This window comes from Epinephelus lanceolatus, chromosome 14 (genome assembly GCF_041903045.1).
Source record: "Epinephelus lanceolatus isolate andai-2023 chromosome 14, ASM4190304v1, whole genome shotgun sequence".
In the NCBI taxonomy this organism is placed as follows: domain Eukaryota; kingdom Metazoa; phylum Chordata; class Actinopteri; order Perciformes; family Serranidae; genus Epinephelus; species Epinephelus lanceolatus.
The window spans coordinates 19726111-19747176 of NC_135747.1; the positions used below are offsets into that span (position 1 = coordinate 19726111).

At 40.9% G+C, this 21066-nt stretch overlaps 1 protein-coding gene across 4 annotated transcripts in view; it reads left to right on the forward strand.

Annotated features, from left to right (window-relative positions):
• vwc2l (von Willebrand factor C domain containing 2 like) overlaps positions 1–19909 on the forward strand; it is a 35959-nt gene extending 16050 nt beyond the window's left edge. For all 4 annotated transcript variants that reach the window (XM_033612700.2, XM_078174436.1, XM_033612708.2 and 1 more), the window contains 2 exons: positions 4615–4744; positions 15487–19909. In XM_033612700.2, coding sequence (XP_033468591.1) covers positions 4615–4744; positions 15487–15638 — 282 coding nt within the window. In that variant the 3' untranslated portion in view covers positions 15639–19909. The remainder of the gene's footprint in view (positions 1–4614; positions 4745–15486) is intronic.
• Positions 19910–21066: the final 1157 nt, after the last annotated feature.

Here is a 21066-nt window from a genome sequence, read left to right on the forward strand (position 1 = left end):
AAGCCAGCGAAAGTCCAAGAAGGGTTGGGGGGAGTTGTGGTGGATGGGTCCAACAAAGACCAACTTTCACCCGGGAGAGCGGTGCATGCATCCCGTAAGATTATAAAGCCAAACCCTGTTCTTTTATCCAAAACCCAACTACATGCTTTTGTTGCCTAAACCTAACCATGTGTGTTTGTTGTTGGGAGGAAAAAAACGTCAGTTGGCATTGTTGTACTGATGCAGTTCATTTACCTTGAAAGAGACTGTATGCAAATGTTAAATTTCCTGTGAAAACGGAAGTGATTTTTAAAAGAAGACAATGCATGTAACAGGCATAACTTGACAGAGCGTCCCAGAACGTCCACAGCCAACGCACCAAGGGTACCGTTCATGTCGTATCTGGACATGGAAGATCCATGTCCAAACGTTGATACGTGACAAGGTCGGAGTGAGAATGTGGTGAATAGGGTGGTTGTCCTTTTCCTTAAAAAGACCAACACACAACTTTAGTTTGGAGGAGTACACTGATTCAAAAGAACAAGACTTCTGAAGTTTAGGGGAGACTCATGGGTACCCATCGAAGCCATTTTCATTTAGATGCCTTAGATCAAGGAACCCGTTTGAAAATGGCCATGCCAATTGTTCCCTTGCCACATTTAGCCTAACCTTGGAGCATAATTTAGCCCCCTTTCTAACAAGGCATGCCGACATGGTTGGTACCAGTGGATGCCTTAGGTTGTCTAGTTTCACAAGATAACACTACATTTTTGCTAGCTTACAAAGCATGCAAGAGCAATTTAAAGACAGTAATATCAAATTATTATCCAATTTTTTGCCAGGAGGGCAATTGCATCAAGGTGCCATGGCCCTTCCTGGCTCCCTTTAGGGGTGCCACCAACTAGTAGTATCTCAGTTTCTATTGCAGTGCTCAAGCTAACATACTGGCTTTTGCAGAAAGCAGGTCATACAGGTTTCTGAAACCAGGATATGATGTTTACATGCAAAAACACTGGGATTCTATCAGTGTGCATCCATTTAAAGACTGTCATAAATACACAATATGAAGCTCATTATTGCAAACTGCTGTTGCTTCAATTCCCAGACAAGACATATTTATTATTACCTTACATAATCTCGACTGAACCTGGGTTTCTGCTGCTGGCAGTGTAAATTTAAATGAAGGTGTAATTGATTTTATATGTTGCCCAAGGTTAAGGTATCTCATCTTCACTCAACCCAAAAAGCTCATGGACAACAAAGCTAAGTGAGCGTTACATATTCATGTTGCCAAACTGATGCTAAATACTGTCGAACAGCTTAATACGCCAATGTTAGAGAAACATGCAGAATCAGAAACCTGAGCCGAAATGCAGGCATGACACCTTGAATTGAGATTGTAAGTGTCAGACACGGCACTATATGCTTCACTGCTGACCCTGAATCCTACCTTGCCAGCCCCCACAGATTGAGTCTGTCAGGTTGGCAAAATGTAGTCCATCTTCCATATGTATGAGACAGCAACTTGCTGTGTAATTGGTACGTTTCTGTATGAGCGCTCAAACTGACAGAGGGGAAGATAGCTGTAAGGGTGTTTAACTCTGCGAACGGGAAATATTTTTGCCGTGGTTTATTTACATGAGCGCACTGGAGTCAACTACTTGTGCGGGTAAGATATGAGAGGAATTTCTGACAGGAATGTCTAATGAGAATAGTTATAAATGTTCAGGTTCCATCTATATGTGTATTTCTTAAAAGCTTTTTTCTTTTATTTCAGCGCAGCTACATTAGAAAAGAAAAGACGTGTTTTAAATCAGGGAGCGGCAGCTCTAAAATATGCAACAGGCACAGTGAATGAGCAGATGAAATCTATCATCATTAACATCACTAAGAGTGTGAATCTTTAAAACCAGCAATACAAAACACCGGTTTTATACCAGCACACTAACAAGTTACAGACATTTCCACACATAAAAGCAGCCACTGTTCCTGTACTTATTCATTCCCTTTTAAAGAGTCCTATTTTTTTACTTTGTTTCCCTTTATGAGCGTCGAATCTGAGACAGTTTCACATCCTAACTTTTAATGCCACTGGACAGTTGTCTGGTATATCAGGAAGTATATCTTTTACATTTGAGACAGTTTTATACATTGTCTGTGAGGGGAATGATAGGAGGGAATAGTGTCAAGTTGATGTCTGAGTTGTCTCTGCTCTGATTCTTCGTTTCTCATTCGACATATAGTAAGTCAAGAAAGTATGGCCACAATCAGAGAATGGGTTATGCGTTCAATTTAATCTCTACAGCCCCACACTCCACCCCACCCCCTCCCTCCATCTTTTGATGTTGCTCATATTCGATTTATGGCTGCAGTGCATCCAGACTGCCATAAATTCCAATAAAAAGACAAGCCTGGCTACTTCCCACTTTGTGCTACTTAATGCATCCTGTCAAAATTGGCTGATAAAAGTCACTTTAAAGCATCCAGGAGCACCACAGCCCTTCCCTTTATGAACAGTGGAACTGTTTTTGTTGTTGTTGCCACAATTCAGCTGTAGTTGATGGAAATGTAGCAAACTGTCTGGAACTAATGCCGTTTGGGATAGTTAATGGCATAATGACAAAACAAGGATTCATTACCCAGCACAGCACCCAGCATTTTAAGGACTAGGACTAGGACTGGGAATAGGAATAAGATTAGGAATAGCTAGTAAAGCTTAGCATAAAGACTGGAAACAAGTAGGAAAGTTCATGAGTTGGGTATTTACTGATGTATTTTATGTCAGAGAACCACAGACCTTATTTCAGGCATCAACGCCATCCTCTGATGATATGCAACGAGTCACCATTGTAGTTTAATGGTGTCAGCGGGAAACGCAACAAAAATGAAAGTTAAAACAGTGAAAGCCTGAGTGGAGTGGGTGGGAGGGGTGGTGGATGGGTCCAACACGCACCGACTTTCGTCCGGGAGAGTGGTGTTTGTGTCCCATAAGATTTAAAAGCCAACCCTTTTCTTTTTTCCTTAACCTAACCATGTGCGTTAGTCGTTGGAGGAAAAAATATGTCAATTTGTGTTGTTGTACTGACGTAGTCTGTTTATTTTGAAAGTATTTTGAAACAAGACAATGCATGTAACAGGCAGAACTTGACACGGCGCTCCAGAACGTCAATAGCCAGTAATTACACAGCACAACCTCAGGCATTTTAAGAACCAGAATTAGGACCAGGAATAAGAATAGGAAAAGGACTAGGACTAGGACTAGGACTAGGAATAGGAATAGGAATAGCTAGCGAAGCTTAGCATAAAGTCTTGAAACAAGTAGGAAAGTTCATGAGTGGGGTATTTACTGACGTATTTTATGTTGGAGAACAAAACGCGACAGACCTCTGACAGACCTTACTTCACACATCTAACCAAAAACCCATTCAAACAACCCAATGACTTTGAGACTAGGGAACCAGGAGTGGTAAAATGCTAAATCATTTTCCAGGTTTTAGGACTCATTCCTGGCGGACTCTATACTGCTAGATCTTTGGACAGAGCATGTCTAGCTTTTATCCCCTGGCCTTTATATTAATCTAAGCTAACTGTATTTACCATACAGATTTCAGAGTGATCAAACTCCCAGCAAGAAATCAAATAGCATACTTCCCAAAATGCCAAACTCTGTCTGGAGTACATACCAGCATTATATATCCAACATGAAAGCACATTATTAGTCATCTAAATATCAGTCAAGAGTCAACATTTGCGTCACTGGTTTTGAATTTAAATAGATGTTTTGAATATTGACTTGCAGCGGTTTAGGAAATTTGTGGACTGCAGATAACTCACCCAGTTTATTATGACTCATCTGAATCTTTTTTTTTTCTTGGTTGCAGTTGCTGCTCTACACATATATTGACCTACCTAACTACCAAATTAAAAAAAAAAACATGGTTATCAAAGGTTATCAATTATGAAACATTTGTACCCTCAAAGGCTTTTACAGAGTGCTGAGTCGCTGATAGAGCAGAGATGCCCTCAAAAGACTGTTTACTAGATGAGCAGAAAGAAAATCTAATATGATGAACAGTTGACCTTTCGTGATATGGAAACAGTTTGTATTTTTCCACTCCATGTAATTGCATTACAGTTCATTTTCCGGTCAAGGGACTTTGTAAAGATAGAGTCAAGTAAGAGGCAGTGGCACGGAGAGCTGCATAGCACTGATTTACATGTTGCAGAGGTGGTAAGATAAGCCTCTGAACTGTTTCCCGAGGCAGGCCGCAGCAGAATGCAGCAAAATACTAAATATCATGAACACTACTTTATAGACTCCCTTATTAGTTATTTCTGGTGATTTTATTCAACGTCAGCTACAGGCTGTGTTTGTTGAGATGCAAGAAGGCAAATAAAACTGGCCTTGTGAATAATTTATTAGCTTGTTTCTTTGTTTATGAAGACAGTACGAGATGCATGTAATAAGAGCATTTTTAACTGAGTAAAATCAGCACGGGTTTTGGCTGTCTCTTCAACTGACCAGTGGTAATCATGTAAAGCACACACACACACTGATAAAGGTGAAACCCACTGAATCATCTAACCCAGATTCCCCGTTTCTCCTCTCCCACCTCCAACCCCCCCTTCCCACAGCCGTCACCCTGTGAATGGTGCCGCTGCGAACCAAATAATGAGGTGCACTGTGTGGTGTCCGACTGCGCCGTCCCAGAGTGTGTCAACCCTGTGTACGAGCCGGAGCAATGCTGCCCCATCTGTAAAAACGGTAAACACTCATCTCTTCTGCAATTCATCGCACACTCCTCAGAAGTCATTAAATTTTCATTAAACCAATGACGGCAAGTTTATCTGTGGTATCGCCATTTGATGGCCGCGCCTTTAGCGGATGAGGACGTAACTGATGTTTTATGAATTAAATTATTACCTTGGGCCCGTTGGACACTAATGAGCAGTACTAGTTTTAATTATAAATGACACACTAAGCAGAGTAAACATTAGCCCATTGATTAAAGGCATGGTAGGGGGGACTAATGGGTCCTGGGAGAGTCTTTTATCTCCCAGTGCTCTAACGCCCTTGTCACACACAAGCAATCCCTAAATTAGAATTATAGGATTCAAATGGTTCATTGGCTATTTACAAGGCGAGGTGGGAGATTTCCCCTTGCCAGCACCAATCCTGAGGGACAGATGGAGTTTTATGATGGAAGTACAATAACTGCTCATCTGCAATGTGATCCTGGCTAGAAGGCTTGACGGCAAAGAGTGCCGGGGGCTAAATTTAAATTCAGCCACAACACAATGTTGCATTTACATGGCTCAAATGTAAACTTCAGATCATTTGAGAGCTGAAAGAGCTGGCAAAGAAAGTTTTCCTGAAATCAGATGAAAACCTGATAAACAACACAATGTGCTCTCTTGATTATAAGCCTTGTTATTGCATTCAGTCGTCTCATTATGTTCCGCGCTGCACCAAAAATATAGATATTGTTCATGAGTATTGCTGCTGAAAGAGGGCAAAACAATATCATGAAATATATTTTCTTTTTCTTTCAAGCAGCAGTTGACCTATAAATGTGATGAGAGGAATATTGTTCGAGGCGGATGCTAAATGGCTATTTCACCATAACTACCCATATTTTCTTTCACACTTTCTCTCATTTCCTCTTTTATCCCCCTTTGCTTTCTTTCTTTTATTTCAGCACACATACACACACACAAACACCCACACTAACAAGGCTGCAGAAGCTGCTAGGAGAGAGCTAATCCAGGCTGACAGGACACAGTGACACCCTTGGCATTTCAGGGTAGGCCTGCCGTTTCTAGGCTCCCCAAGGGTGCCTGGTCAGGCTCTGGCAGCTAGTTAAATCTCTATGGGAGCTGAGGGCTGTGGGGAGAGGACAATGAAGAATGCTGTTTAGTTCTCATTTTTGGCCGAGGGACAGGGGGGCTGTGAAAGAAAGACATCCACTTAGGCCTATGCGCTCCAGTTAGACATGCAATCATGGAACACAGTCACACTTTGTCTTTTAATTCACCTGCTGCAACCACTGGTTTCAAATCATTATGTGAAATTAACACAGCCCTTTTAAAATATCAATGAGTTCTCTCACAAGGGAATGATTATAAAGTAAAATATGGACATGAATAGCAACACTTCATAGTTTGGTGTGCTATTGGGCCAAGTTTTTCTGTGGGGCTCTGTGCCAGAAAGGGATTCCTTGGTTAAGGTTAGGAAAATAATTGTGGTTCACGTTAAAATAAATACATTTCCTAAAAAAAAAAACCTTCTCCTATGTGCATTTAGTGTTGTGATTGTAGTGTCTGTTTAACCCCAGGCCAGTTAGGGTCACCTAACACAAGTCACAGGCTTTTATAATATTACAGGTAATATAATAAGACAGTGATGCTAGAATCACAGCTAATGTTAGCCTGCTAACATGCTTGCAATGGCAGTGCTAACATGATGATGTTAAGCAGGTAACGACCAGACCAGCATTGCATCATCAAGCACTAGTCGTTAAGGCACAATTGCATTTTTAGGGGATAAAAATCATTCTGTCAAATAAAGAGGGAGGCAGGAAAATGCCAAAGAGCTAAATTGTGTAACAGATTGACAACAAAAATGAAGAATCCAGAGTGAATATTCTCTGTCAGTGTGTCATTGATTAATGATGCTGGTGATACAACTGATGGATAGTTAGCTGGAGTAGAAGGCTGCTGCAGTCGTCACAAAGTCAGACTGTCGTCTGCAGCTTAATCTCAGCCTAGCCTATAACAAACAGTTTGCTACTTACAGGCAGTGGTGGGTAAAGTACTAAAACTCTATAGTCAAGGAAAAGTACAATTACGACAATAAAAAAAATTGCTCAAGTAAAATATAAATTTATCATCTGAAAAACTTACTCAAGTGAAAGTAAAAAAGTACCTGGTTGATAAATTACTCAAAGTTACTTTCCATTCTAATATTTTTAGGGAGGGCAAGCTAGTGCAAAATAATGAAATTATAAATAATTATAAAAACAGCATTTTTTGATAAAACATTTTTTTTTAAATGAAGAACAGCAGGTAGGCTAATAAAAAAAAAAAAAGTCACAACCGTGCTCATACTCAGTACAACAGCATTCCCTAAGGACACAAAATGATTTTGCCAAGTAGGATGCTCCTGGATCAGCATCCCACATCGTGTTCCTGGACCAACATTGCAATCAACCAATCACAGCCCTCTGATATCATCAGTGTCCTTTGTGCTTCTTCAGTGCTAAGCTAGTTTTGCAAATTGAAGTTAGTAATGTACAGTTGAACAAAATCCTCAGTAACAATAAATAAAAATCTTGTAAGCTAGTATAGGGTTTGCAAGTTAGCTTGCTAACTAGGTTGGCTATGCTAATGAGTAAACTTACCAATAGATGAGAATATTAGCGAGCTGTCTTGCTAAGTACGTATGCTGTGCTAACAAGTAAGCTTTGCAATAGACTAGAATATTAGCAAAATAGTTCTCTAAGTAGGTAGGCTATGCTAACAAGTGACCTTGTCAATAGGCTAGAATATTAGCAAAATATCTTGCTAACTAGGTAAGCTATGCTAATAGGCTAAAATGTTAGTGAGTTAGCTTGCTGAATGGGTCGGCTGTGCTAACAGATAAGCTTGCCATTAGGCTAGAATATTGTTCACTAAAAAAGAGTGAGAATAATAACGTTAGCGTTTTTCAGTTTCAAGTTCCAGCGATAAACACCTTTTCCCTCCCTTTCTTCATGTTAATCCTGGATTGATTTGGTCAGGTTTATTTAAGACCATCATCATCATGCTGATTGTATGTCAATACCAACATCAGTGATTCTATTCAGGATAAACATGGCAATGGTGGTCCTGGATCAATATAACCAAATTATTCAGAGTCACCATGGTGATGATAGTCCTGAATTAACATAAACAGGTTATCCAGAATCAACATGGCAATGATTTCCCTAGATTAATCTCAACAAATTATGCAGGGTTAAAAAGAAGGGAAAATGTGTGCTTCACAGGTCTTTGCAAATGCAAAATGACAGTATCCTTAGGCTACTTGTTAGCATAGCATATAGTTAGCAAGCTAACTCACTAACATTCTAGTCTATTGGCAAGTTTACCCACTAGCATAGCCAACCTAGTGAGGAAGCTAGCTTGCTAACACTGCAGTAGCTCATACAGTTTTTGTTAAGTAGCTCTGTAGCTCTGAAGAAGCACAAAGGGATTTTGAAAGAAGCACAGGAGCAGCACGCTGATGATGTCAGAGGGCTGTGATTGGTTGATTGCAATGTTGGTTCTTGAATGTGATGTGGGATGTTGATCCAGGAGCATGTCCTACTTGGCAAAATCACGCATCCCTGGGGTATGATATTGCTTTACACAACAGTTCAAGTGCCACTTATAAGTTAATAATAATAAGCGACAACAGCTTATGTTTCTTATAATTTATTTGGCTCCCCCAACACAAATATTATCACAACTGGACAGTTGCCAAGCAACTCAAACATTCCTGCACACTAGCTTGATCCTTTCTTGGTCTACACGTGACCGCCGAGTCTGTTGGCAGGTGCTTTGGTGGCATGTGTGAGTTAACGGCTGGATCAGACAGTACAACTGCGACATCAGCTCATGTATGAATGCATACACCGTTTGCAGTGACGTTACAGGCCTCTTTCCTTCCCTTCATCGTCTTCTGACGACCATTCATCATTTAAATCAAATGGTATTTGTGGAAATGCATTCGGCATCGCGGTGCAAAGTTTGTTATGATGACCTTTAAAGTAATGGGCACTCTGGCACAAACAGCGCAGTGAATGTGCTTAACTTAATTCTCATTTTAGTGTCGACAGTCGGATTGGATTTACGATCACACCCATTAATTAATCTACCAGTTGTAGCAAAGGCATAATTGACAAATGTAGCACAGTAAAAAGTAGATCATTGTTTTAAATTGAGGAACTCAAATCTATTTAAACTCATTTTTGTTTGACATTCATGATGAATTTGATGTACTCTTGCAGGTTGTGTTAATAGCTGAAGCAAATACAGCAGTTTATGAATTGGTTGGTAAATGTATCTCTAAATAATGTTTCATGTATTAAACTAACAGTGTGTAAGATTTAGGGAGATTTAGTGGCATCTAGCAGCAGTGCTGGGTAGGTTACTTTTGAAATATTATAGGTTACAGATCACTAGTTAGATTACAGTCACATTTATTTTGTATTTTAGTTGCATAACTCTGTTACATGTAACTACCCAGTCACCATTTGTATGTGGGCCCCATGTGGTTAGTAAATGAGCTGAAAAAGGGGCCCGATATTGGATTGTCCAAGGGTTTCACAATGTCCTCATGCCTATTGCCCACATGGGTGGTTTTACCCAAGTGGGTCCAGGATAAGATGCCCATTTTGGGCCTATATCCTCTTGGTACCCAGGTAGCCATAGCATTACCCATGTGGGGCCCATTTGGGTAAACCCACCGATGGAGGCATTTGGCATGGGACCATTATGGAACCCATGGACAATCCCATATAGGGCCCATTTTTGAGCTCATTTATTAACCACAAATATTGGCTGAGCAGTTACTCTCAAACAGTGTCTGACAGTAAGGATTGCAGAATTGCAACCAGTTGAAACTTCTTCTGGTTAGAATTCCTTCAGTATTCATTGTTCAAGAGGTTTTTAACGGGCAAATTCTGGTAATAAATTATATTCCATTTCTGCCAACATATTCCCTTAGGATATATATTATACTAAGAACTAATTACAGCTGAGGCCGATGGGGCATGACCCTTTTCTCTTGTGTCTAGCTTAATCTGCTCTTGAAGGAACATGTGTCCGAAACAAAATATGCATTTTAGAGCTTGTGCTCATCTCACAAAATTTTACTTACTGTCCAGACCCAGAGACAATGAAATATACAGCATATGGATGACTGTATGTCTGCCGGGTTACTCACATGAGACACAGCGTCGTGGTTGAAGAGGCTGTTGCATCTGCTGACAAACTGTACTGCGTAGGAAGTTCAGCTGTCATATCCCCACACTGCATTATCAGTGTTCCAGCACAGGTAAAAAGGCTGGGTGATCCCACTCATTCTGACATAGTTAAAGAAAAGCTTCAGCAATGTTTAAATTTCAAAACTAATCAGAATGATCAGTAGCTGACCTGATTGCTAAGGGCAGAAATGTTATTGAGGTGGTTAATTAGCACCCATTAATTAGTGAGTTGGTGATATGGAGGTTAAATCATGTCTTGATACTTTGGTTAAAATGAGGCTAAATGTGGTTTATTAGTGAACATTTTTTTAACAAGAGTAATGACTATATCTTAATCAAAGGCAGGTCCTAACTACATTTCAGCCTCTTAAAAAACTTTCCAACTAAATGTATTCTGGTTGCAACCTTGATGTGCGGATGTCTTTTGACCAGCAAATCACCAGATCAATGCTTATGGCTGCCAGCCTTTTGTCAAAGCTTTCCATTATTGCGACGTAGCTTTTTAGCTCATCTGCTTCTTGGTGTTTCACCCTGAAAACAGCAACAGAGAGCAGAAGGCAGCACAATGGACTAGTCAGCCAGTGGGAGCACTTATCTCTGAGAACCACGTTCATCGAGTCTGACTGATTCAGCTCTAATCTTTATCAAGAATTATATACTGTAAATTTATCAGGGGATACACATAATTATATAATTCTCATGAAGAAAATGATAATGAGAAGTAGTGTGAAAATGGCCAGCGTTTCCTCACTATGATAGGATTAAACCATTTTTAGATCTGCTTATCTGTCTGAAGACTGTCATTGTGGGTTTTTTTTAACAGACATATCATACAGTAGCAGTGCCACAGAGCTGGCTACAGTTAAGTCACATAGTCAGACTGACATAATCTATGGACAAGCTGGGTTTTTTGTGAAATGAAGGATGTGTGAATGAATTTCTAACCTCTAGGCAAGAGCTAAAATCAAATTTGAGCCAAATAGACAGTAATAAGCACTGATATGCATTCACTCTTAAAGCCGCAGTGATGGGAAGTATGATGTGCCGAGACAGTTTTGACACAGGACAAACATTTTCTGAATTTCCTAAATTTTATTGGCCATGAATCGATCACAGGCTCAGACAGGTGACAGTGTGTCCTTCGAGCGGTGACAGGTAGCTGAAACTTTGTCCTTGTGACTCCTAGTCTATCCAGCTATAAACAATCACACTTGGCAGCCAAAACCAGTCACCCTCTTCCCTCATCAACCTCTACCGAGTTTGTCCTGTAACCTGTGCCAGCTGTCCGGAGGCAGATCAATGAGAGTTAAGACTTGGCAAGCGTTCTCAATGTCTCCTCTAAGCTCAGATCAAAGGGCTTTTATCAGGTCCGAATAGAGCATGGGACTCATCAATGCTGAGGCAAAAGATGGGGATACTAGGTAGCCGACACCTCCTTTTGTCAGTGTCACATGGATGTTTATGGCCCCCTGCACAGTGGCAGCTCCAAGGTTGGTCAGATAAGGTCAGTGAGATTCTTGGGGTGGCACGCCGAACCAAAAGCTAACTGAATTTCAGGATTTTCTGTATGCTGTTTTGGTACATTGTCTAGTGGAAACTGTGTAAATATGAGAGTTAGTGAATCACATACTGATAGATTTAGCTTTTTGTATTTTACTTAATGTTAAAAATGAATGTGCATAGACTAATACCAGTACAGTTAACATTTTAAGTTAAGCAACAATGCTGTTTAATAATGTAATGCTTCTGTATTTACCTGTTAGGTGATTAATTGTTCTTCAAATAGGCTGGTTGTCCCTTTCCTTTAAGTTGAAGTAGTACTTAAATACAAGTTCAGGGTAACTGTACTAAAGTATTACCATTCTATGGAACTTTGTACTTCTGCTCCACTACATCTCAGATGCAAATACTGTATGTTTTTACTGCACTACATTTGTCCAACAGCTTACTTTTCTGGTGACATTTTTCTTACCCTTCTTTTCTAATGAAACCATTTTTATTTTGAATTTTTCTGACGAACTGAGTGATTAAGTGTTCCTTTAGGGATTGAGAAATTTATCTTACTTCTTTAAAGAGCTCTATACAATATTGTGAGCATTAATATAGCAGCAAACAACTATTCTCTATGTAAAGATATAGTGAAGTAATGATGTCCTGAGGAGAGAATGAGGTCACTTTACCTCTGAGTATGCTGTAATACAAACTTCTCTGTTCTATGTCGCGGTAGATGGTTCGGTCACACGTGCATGTTAGTGCATGTGAGTCCCATGTTGGTTTCCCACTGGCTAGCTAATCACCTCAACGCTGCATTGCCCTCATACAGCACTTACCGCTGATATTGGTACAGTGTTGCTGCAGAAATGTAGCACCCACCTGCCCGGTTAACACTGTTAGCCAGTGTTGGGCAAGCTACTTGGAAAATGTAGTAAACTAAGCTAACAATTACTCTACATCAAAATGAAGTTCCATACATTTAAGCTACCCTCATATAAATGTAGCAAGCTAAGCTACCAGAAAATGGCAAAAGTAGCCTGCATGTCAAATCAGCGTTACCACAGTGATAAGACAAAGGTGTCAGCCAAACAAATAGGAAGGGAAAAAATGTTCACTTAAACTGTTTATTATAAAATAACAGGCTTAAATTACTTACTTTTTTTTTTTGTTGAAGACCTTTTGACATTTGAACATGTCCTCCAATAACATGACATCATCAGTCGGCCTATTGCACTCTGTCTTTCTCTCTCCTCTTCCTATTCAATACATTTCTCTGTCTTGGCCTCTTTCAGTAGGCTGGCTGGCTCTGTCAGTAATTCAAAAACATAACTCCAAAATATATTTTTCAGTCAATAACGCCATGATAAATAAAAGACAGTATAATAAACAAGAAAAATAAATGACCTAAATTAAAACTTTTCTTTTTTGGGGACATTAGAACATGAACATATCCTGCAAATAACAGGTGACATCAGTAAGTCACTCTCTGTCCCCTATCTTCCTACTTAATACTCCAACTAGGAACTACTTAATCTATTTCTCTAGTGTCCACTGCAAATCCACTAAATATATACACAGTGCAATGTAGCCAATCAGAGGCAGAGTAGGGCGGGTCTTCCAAAGAAAACGCAATAGCAAAGCAACAAGCAGAATAACCTTGAGGATTAGTAAGTGATGTCATACGGAAGTGCTTCCCTCGTCAACGTGCCTCGGTGTAGCGCTGGTCACATCACTTAACCCTCAGTGTTATTATCCTTACTTTTAGCTAGACCTCTGCAGGAAAAAATACACTTCAGAGCTTTTCCTGGGAAAAAGTGCTTTTGACTTTTGTGGACACAACTGCGATACTAGTTAAAAAAAAAAAGCTATTTGACTCAGAAAGTAGTGATGTTACCACCACGCTACTGAGAAGTGCCGTTAAATTCGTAATGCCGCTACATTTAGTGACGCTACTGCCCAACACTGCCGTTAGCTCTGTAAGCACTGTTGCTGTTGTTAGCATTGTTTACGCTGTTAGCACCATCAGCTGCTTGCCGCCAGCTTAGCCACCTCCTTGTTGAGAGCCATGTGGCGTGCAGACAACCTCTGAATCATAGATACACTCTGAATTTTGTATAGAGCTCCTTTAAGCTAAATAAACTATTAACAACCCCCCTTGGATCAGTTGGAAAACGCTTGTTTTTCTGAGTTCAGGAAAAGTGGACTTTTTCAGAGATGCGTGGTTCCCACAGGACAGCAACGCTACAAACATATGGCGATCCTATAGAATATGAAGCATTGCGACAGATTAAATCACAAAAAGAATGCAGCAGTTCATTGAAAAAAACATCATATAGGACTTGTAGTGGAGTGTTTTTACAACATTGCTGAATGATTCTCCCACCGCTGTGTTTAGGCTTTTAAAAGTCATGGTCTTGGTTAAGTATTTAAAAAGTCAGTGTGACCTGTCTTTGGCTTTGAGTCACTGTGACTTTCAATATTTAACCAAGACCGTGATCTGTACCTAACCTTAATCGTGTCCTTCTAGTTGCCTGATATTGTCATTAAAAAACCAATAGGCTTTTCTCACAGCATTTATTTTGACTAGTGAGAAAGGCGCAGGTGTTACTAATAACACAGATCTGTCCCAGTAAGTACAGTGTGACAGTGAGCCAGCATGCACAACACCAGGACCCTGAAATCAAAGCAGCTAAATGGAGTCGAGCTATCATTAATTTCAATAATTACACCTGTGCCTTTCCTACTGTGACATGTCAAAATGTCTTCTGTAAAAAAAAGGCCTCTGCTGTGCACAAGTTGAGTAATTGTGCCGATCTGCATGCAGCTGGCCCGTGTCCCCAAATGTACCCTGTGTAACCAGGCTCTTCGGGTCAACTAACTGTACAGTTTCACAGTTACATTGCTAGCATCAGGTTAGCCTGTCCTAAATCAAATTCAGTGGGACACTAAGACGTCCGTGAAAATTAGCCGTGAAAGCTACTGTGTCTCCAAGAGTTATGAGACATATGAGTTTTTTATGACCACTCGTAGAGTCTTGAATCCGGCAGGTTTTACAGACCTGAATGCTCAGAGCAATCCAAAGTCACCGTCACACCAATTGAGCTGCTGATTGCTTCATCTACATGATTAAAACTCTTAAGAATTCCTGGCACCTTCTGACTGTGCTGTCTCAAGAAGTAGAGGAAGATGCGCTCCGCCTCGATTCACCCCGAGATGGAGAGAAACAAATTAGACATAATAATTTCATGTGGTATTTACCAATAATGAATGCACCGCATTCCCGCAAAGGTAACACTGTTTTCAGCTTCCTCGAGCACAGATCCTAGAATGTACCCAGGCTTAATCTGCCTATCTGCCGAGATGATCAAATACACGGGTATGAGGTGTTCCAATGGTACACAATCAAACACGTTTTAGAATTAAAGGAATTTTATCAACAAAAAGGGATCCACACAATCCTACAGTGTTTCAAGGATAAATCAGACGTCAAATTTCATCTAAGTTCTTTATTGTTTTGGAAGTCGGTACAGAGTGTGTGAGTGTGTGTGTGTGTGTGTGTGGAGAGAAACCATGTAAGGAATTGCTAAGGAGTTCTGTGGCCTTTTCATACAGACTGAAGTGATTAACACCATCCTCCCTACTGCCTCTCAAAGCAGCTTTCTCTCTCTTCCTCTGTCTCTCTCTCTCTGTACTCCAGCCTCTCTGTACTGCCAAGCCAGCGCCTGGCAGGCTTCTCTGCTCGCAGCGCATTAGGATGCAAAGCGCTCCATGTCGAGGGAGAAGGGGAGACTAACAAAAGCGCTTTAGTGTTGCAAAAACAAGCCCATCGGTGCATGCCCGTGAAAAGATCTGTACGTCTGCTCTGACTCCCCTAACTCCCTGCAGCTCTCTGCATCACTCCACCACCCCTCCGAAAAGAGAAGCCCTCAGGAGAACCACATCCATTTCTTGTCGTTCTCATTCCTTCTTTCCTGTCTTTCTCCCCCTTCCCTCCCTTCCCATGCGGCAGGTCCAAATTGCTTTGCTGGAACAACGATCATCCCAGCCGGAATTGAAGTAAAGGTGGACGACTGCACCATCTGCCGCTGCCACAACGGAGACTGGTGGAAGCCGGCGCAGTGCTTGCGGCGGGAGTGCCTCAACGGCCAGACGTTGTCATAGAGAGACTCCACTGGGGATGGTGGAAAAGCTCAGGCAAGGCCCTGCCTACTGCACCATTTTGTATGATTGACAGGGCAGGAGCACAATTCCTAAGCAACCTGAGACAGCATAGCATCGACGAGATGCTCTCACAAGCTTCACACAAACACAAATTTAGCCACCGAGAAGATGATGGAACTTGTCTCAAGGCTGTTTCCACCCTCCAGTTTTAATTGTCCTATATATTTTCAGAAGTTGACTTGCTTGACTCGCTGCTCTCACACACAAAGTTTCTAAGCTCCTTGAACTCTTTCCTAACCATTAGCAATGTTGAATTGCTCATGTTGATTTCTGTATGTATGCCATCTGCTTGTTGTACTCGTCTGTCACAATCACGCAGGTGTTGTAATATTCCAACAGCAGGAAAAACAAACCGTAAGCACACTTAACGGCACTTTTTCTTTCTGTCATACGAGGATTGATGACGGTGAAAGCACTGCAGAGGTGTGCTCGAGTTTCACGACTTCACTCTAAGAGCTTGTTTACAAGATGCACATCACACATAAATGTTTGTGTCTTCATAAGACTTTAAGACTTTTTATCGCTATGGCAGGAACTCACCTCTAACACTTAGATGTTGCTACTGTCAATTTTATAAACTGCTATAAAATGCCAAAACGCTGATTTTATTGATCAACACACCATGGCTGAGTCATGTTTCTGTATAGTAGCAGCACAGGCAGGGGAAGCTGGTGCTGTAGAGAGAGGAAAGGCAGGAACAGTGGCAGCAAGCAGCTATGAGAGGGGTAGATGTAAAATTCTGCAACACTGAATCAAAACAACAACTTTGGGCAGCCTCTTCCGGCTTAATTGTCGTTATTGTTTTCTCTCAGAGGTCCATATCCTCCGAAATATTCCCGCTAACTAACTGCTTGAACTTGTTATCAAAGCAATTAGCGAGCCAAGAGCAGCCTGCTTTAATTTCCCTTAATCAAGGAGTATTCTGTGATAAATCATCCAGCTGGGTGCTTGGCGCTGCCGCAGCCTGCATGCTGGGCACACGCCACGAGAACCAGCAGACAAAGGGAGGAATTCTGCATATGTCTGAATGCTTTTAAGCAGCATTCACGTGCACATTGTCCATGTGAGCATACACAAGCACCCCATTCATCCACAATCTCACAGCCTCAGGATGCTGATCGGCACCCAGTGAAGCACTTAAACCTTAAGGCTTGTTAAGATACAAAGCTGTCACATTATCCCACTGTTATAGATTATGTAATAGATTTTCAGCTCGTCCCCTCCCTGATATGTTTAGAGCAGCTCTTTGGATGTGGTGCGGCTGTATAGTCAGGGCTATAACATAGAGACAAGCTAATGTATTGCCTTGATATTTTCCCAGAGCAGAGTGGTCCTCAAGTGGTCCAGTCTGAAAGAAAAAGCACCCAAACAGGGCCCAAAACACGATATTTTTGAGATGATAAATACCAGTCATTAATTCAAAGGTGAATTCCAGTAAGCTTGTGCCATTCATCACCGGAATTTTTTCCATTTCCAGAAAATCCGTTCCTGTTAACCTTTTAGACCCTATTCCTGGGTGGTGATGGATGGGCTGCTTAATAGCAGCTCCCAGCACTCTGTAATGAGACAGAAATGAACATAGGATAAAGACCAATGACTAAAGAGGTATATTACCGTAAAAGGCACTAAAACTAATTTTTGGAAGGATCTCATAGTGCGCAGTATATTCCAAAGCTGCAGCACATGGTTGATGGAGGAATTACAAAACTGAAAGAGAGTGGGTGGGGTTCAATCCTAGGTGCAACAATGGAGCCGGGGTCATTTTCATCATTAAGCTACAGTGATTTAGTGTCTCTCAGTGTGAAAAGACAGTCCTCATCTATCTGGCTTGAGGTCCGCAGACTCATAAAACAAAACTGACATCTACGGTTTATCAATCACAGCCTCCGTGCTCCAGACATTTTAGGATTAATAAAAGAGCTTCATTCATCTTAATTACTTCAGATGCCAAATAATTATTCAGGCTGCACATGTATCCAAAAATATATTGGAATTACTTTACTGGGTAGCAAAGACTGAAGTGAGTGTGCCAGGGCTCAGAGGCATTGCTGCCGCCACAGATGCCTTATTGCTACTGTTCCAGATAAGATCCACAAAGCATGGCCTTTGGCTTCACACAGTATGAACAGCCAAGTCTGCGTTAAGTGCTACTTTCTTTGCACTCCTCAGCGCAATGGTTTAACATTATGGATTACCCAGAACTAGTTATTATTTTACCCTTTGACATTCCTCTAAAAACTGGGGTGAATTAGTGGTACAAAGGCAAGCAAGGACACGGAGAGTTCAGTCACGGCTAAAAATGCAGGATTGAATTCACACATCTAGAAATACACTGGTTTTTTTTATAGGAGTAAGAGGAGAAGCAGCAAAAATGGCAGAGGGAGAAGTATCAAGGCAATTTGATCCAAATGACAATGTGACATTGCAACTCATTTTCGTGTTTGGTTGTTCTGATTCAGTTTCCTTCCACGCCTCCGAGGTGCACTGCATTTGTTATACTAAACTGGGGTGCCATGGCTGCTCGTCTCCTTAATTTGCATGCTACAAGCTGCTGCTAAGAGTGAAGGTAGGAGTGCAGAGGGTGACGTAGAGTCAAACCATCCAGACCAACCAGTTTTTTCTCTTGCCAGGTCAGGCAAATGGGTCAGAATTCTACTTGCCCAAAGTCAATTTATATTCACCCTTAAACAAATTGTTGTATTTATTAGCAGTTATCAAATAACAACAGATTAAAAGTGCCATGTTTAATCTTTATTTAAGGAAATGAATCAGAATTTTAACTCCTTTGTCCAAGATAATCGAAATGTGTGCTTGTGCTTCACTCATAAAACTTGTCTTTACTTGCCGCCATTTTTGTTGTGAGTGCCCAATTAATATGGGGCATTTGCAGCTTTCAGCAGACATGAGAAGGCTAGGAAATGTGCTACATAATTCTTTTTGTTTGCTACTTAATTCTTTTTTTTTTTACAACGTGCCTGTTTGGGCAAGTGAGTTGCTAATTTACTGGCCTAGTGTGGCATTTTCCTCGTCCAGGGCAATTCTTATTGTTGAGCCCTGCCAAGATCATGCTCAATTGTCCCTGCATACATACAGTAAGGAGCTGAGTTGTGATCTAGGCTGCTGGTGGGAAGCAAAAAAGAGACATAAAATTAAACAAGCAAATTATATATTCAAAGCAGCGAGTACAGTCAAAGAAAACTGGAGGAATTGTTCTTCACCCCAGTAAGGGAGATATAGGCAAACAGACAGACTGTACTGGTGCACATGTTGCTCTCCACTGTAAGTGGGTTGACTGCTTGAAAATTACTTTTATATTTGTCATTGACAACTAAACCGGATGAATTAGGCTCCACATGGATTAACATATAGTAGTTTCCTATGTGTGTCGTTTGAAAGAATGGGCTGTGTTTAAAAACACAATAAAAAAAAAAAGGCATTTCACAGAGAGCCTCCGCCTGGGTGAACCGGGGGGAAATTACATTTCTCCTTGCAAATACGTGAAGCTGCACAGTTTCAAGGACAGGCCAGCAGCACAGTCTGTCTTTGTTCATTTTCTGCCAAGAAACTTGAGTCTTTACGTCTGTCTCTAAATGTCTATTCAGATTACCTCCATCTGTCCTCCGATCATTCAGACCGCAGGCTTGTACATGGGCATTTTGTAAAGGTATACCATTCGCTCTTTCCATGAGACACCGATTTACTGTAGCTGGAAACTATGGAAGATCTTTCCTTTTTGTCACTTTTTTTTTTCAGCAACAAAACTGTTACATAAAGTGTGCCTGAAAACCAACAGAGTACTATCTGGAATATGAAGAGAGAAACACTGTTATTATACAATCAATTGTATTAGTTTTTGGGGCACCAAGGGTCTGTTCATGCGTGGCTCCAAAGTAGGAGGGTGTCATTTCTATAACAAATTTGAAATTTGTTTAAAATTAAGAGCATCTTTGATTGTATATGAACACATGCTCGCACAGGTTCACCCTACGCTGTACAAGAGATAAAAGGTCCACATTTTTAAGAATTAAACAGCCCTTGGTGTTCCCCATGTTGTTCATATGTAAATATCTTCAAACGTATAATGTGTATTCTGAAATCTGAGGTGGAGTAAAACACAACAAAAAAAAGACATAAGAAATGAGGAAATGTGTATTATTCATCCAGACAAAAACTATTTTGTTAAATAGACTTGAAAAGTGTTATTCGGCAAATGTGAGTGTGGATTTCTTTTTCTAATGTTCTTTCTTTCGGTACACTCAGAATTACACTGATGCTTGCGGACGTAATTACTTTCAGTGGCATGAAAACACCATTAACATCTACTGAAAAATGTGAAATTCATTACTGTGAAAAGCACAGCATTTCTTGGCATCTGAATGTAACTGTATGGGGAGCACAGCCTGTGCGGTCAAATTCAGTTGCACCCTAGAGTATGCTGCTGGGCAAATATCCTTGAGTTTAGCCTTTTTCCAAGTCCTCAAACCACACAAAAAACAACCAATAATTAAAATCAGCTGAACCAAGACATGGCCAGTTGCACAAAACACCTTAATTTCTCCTTGGCTGAAGGACTTACATAAGGGTGTTGCATAGAATTCCTTAAAGAGATTTCCTTTGTTATGAAAAAATGAATGCATTTACTGCATCGAAAGAGATTTTACAGCAATAAAACAGTTCCCATGGAGACTGTTTGCTTGCACTCACACTTGTGATACTTGTTATCATCTCAAAAAGTTCTCCTATATTTAGTTAAACAGAAAAGAAAAGAGAGTCAGAGGAGGAAAATTTATTTCTGGAGAAATGCTATAAAAGGAAGCATACTAAATGTAATACCGTTACAAAGACTGAAGTCAAAGAAAACTTTATTTCCATTTGCAGTATTATATTTGGTGGTATGGCTCTGTCCTGGGGCCTCTGTGCCTTTCCTAGGCCTACGGAGAAAGCCTCTTCCAAGCGCCTACATGGAAAGCATAAGGCGGAGAGAGCACACCTGTCTGCCCTTCCACGTGCAAACAAAACCAGCCTGAGGCTGAAAGAGCAAACCGCCCTGCCCTTCCATGCGCCTACATGGAAAGGCAGGGAGAGCAGCAGTAAAGGCCCCCGGTAACAGAACAGAGCAGCATCAATGACAAACTGAAATGACACTGATAAGTCAGACACAGCATGAAAAGGAGGAGCTGGGGTGGAGGCAGGTTGCAAGGCGGCTTGCAGAGGAAGCAGCAACAGTAGGCAGGCCAGAGCAGTTTAAATAGGGCGCCCTGAGTGAGAGTTGGTTGCATAGAAAGGAATCATGTGATCTATCAGCTGACTTCCTTCCATCAATCAGCTGCTCCATCAGTTGATTGGGCTGTTTGAGATCAGCTAATGT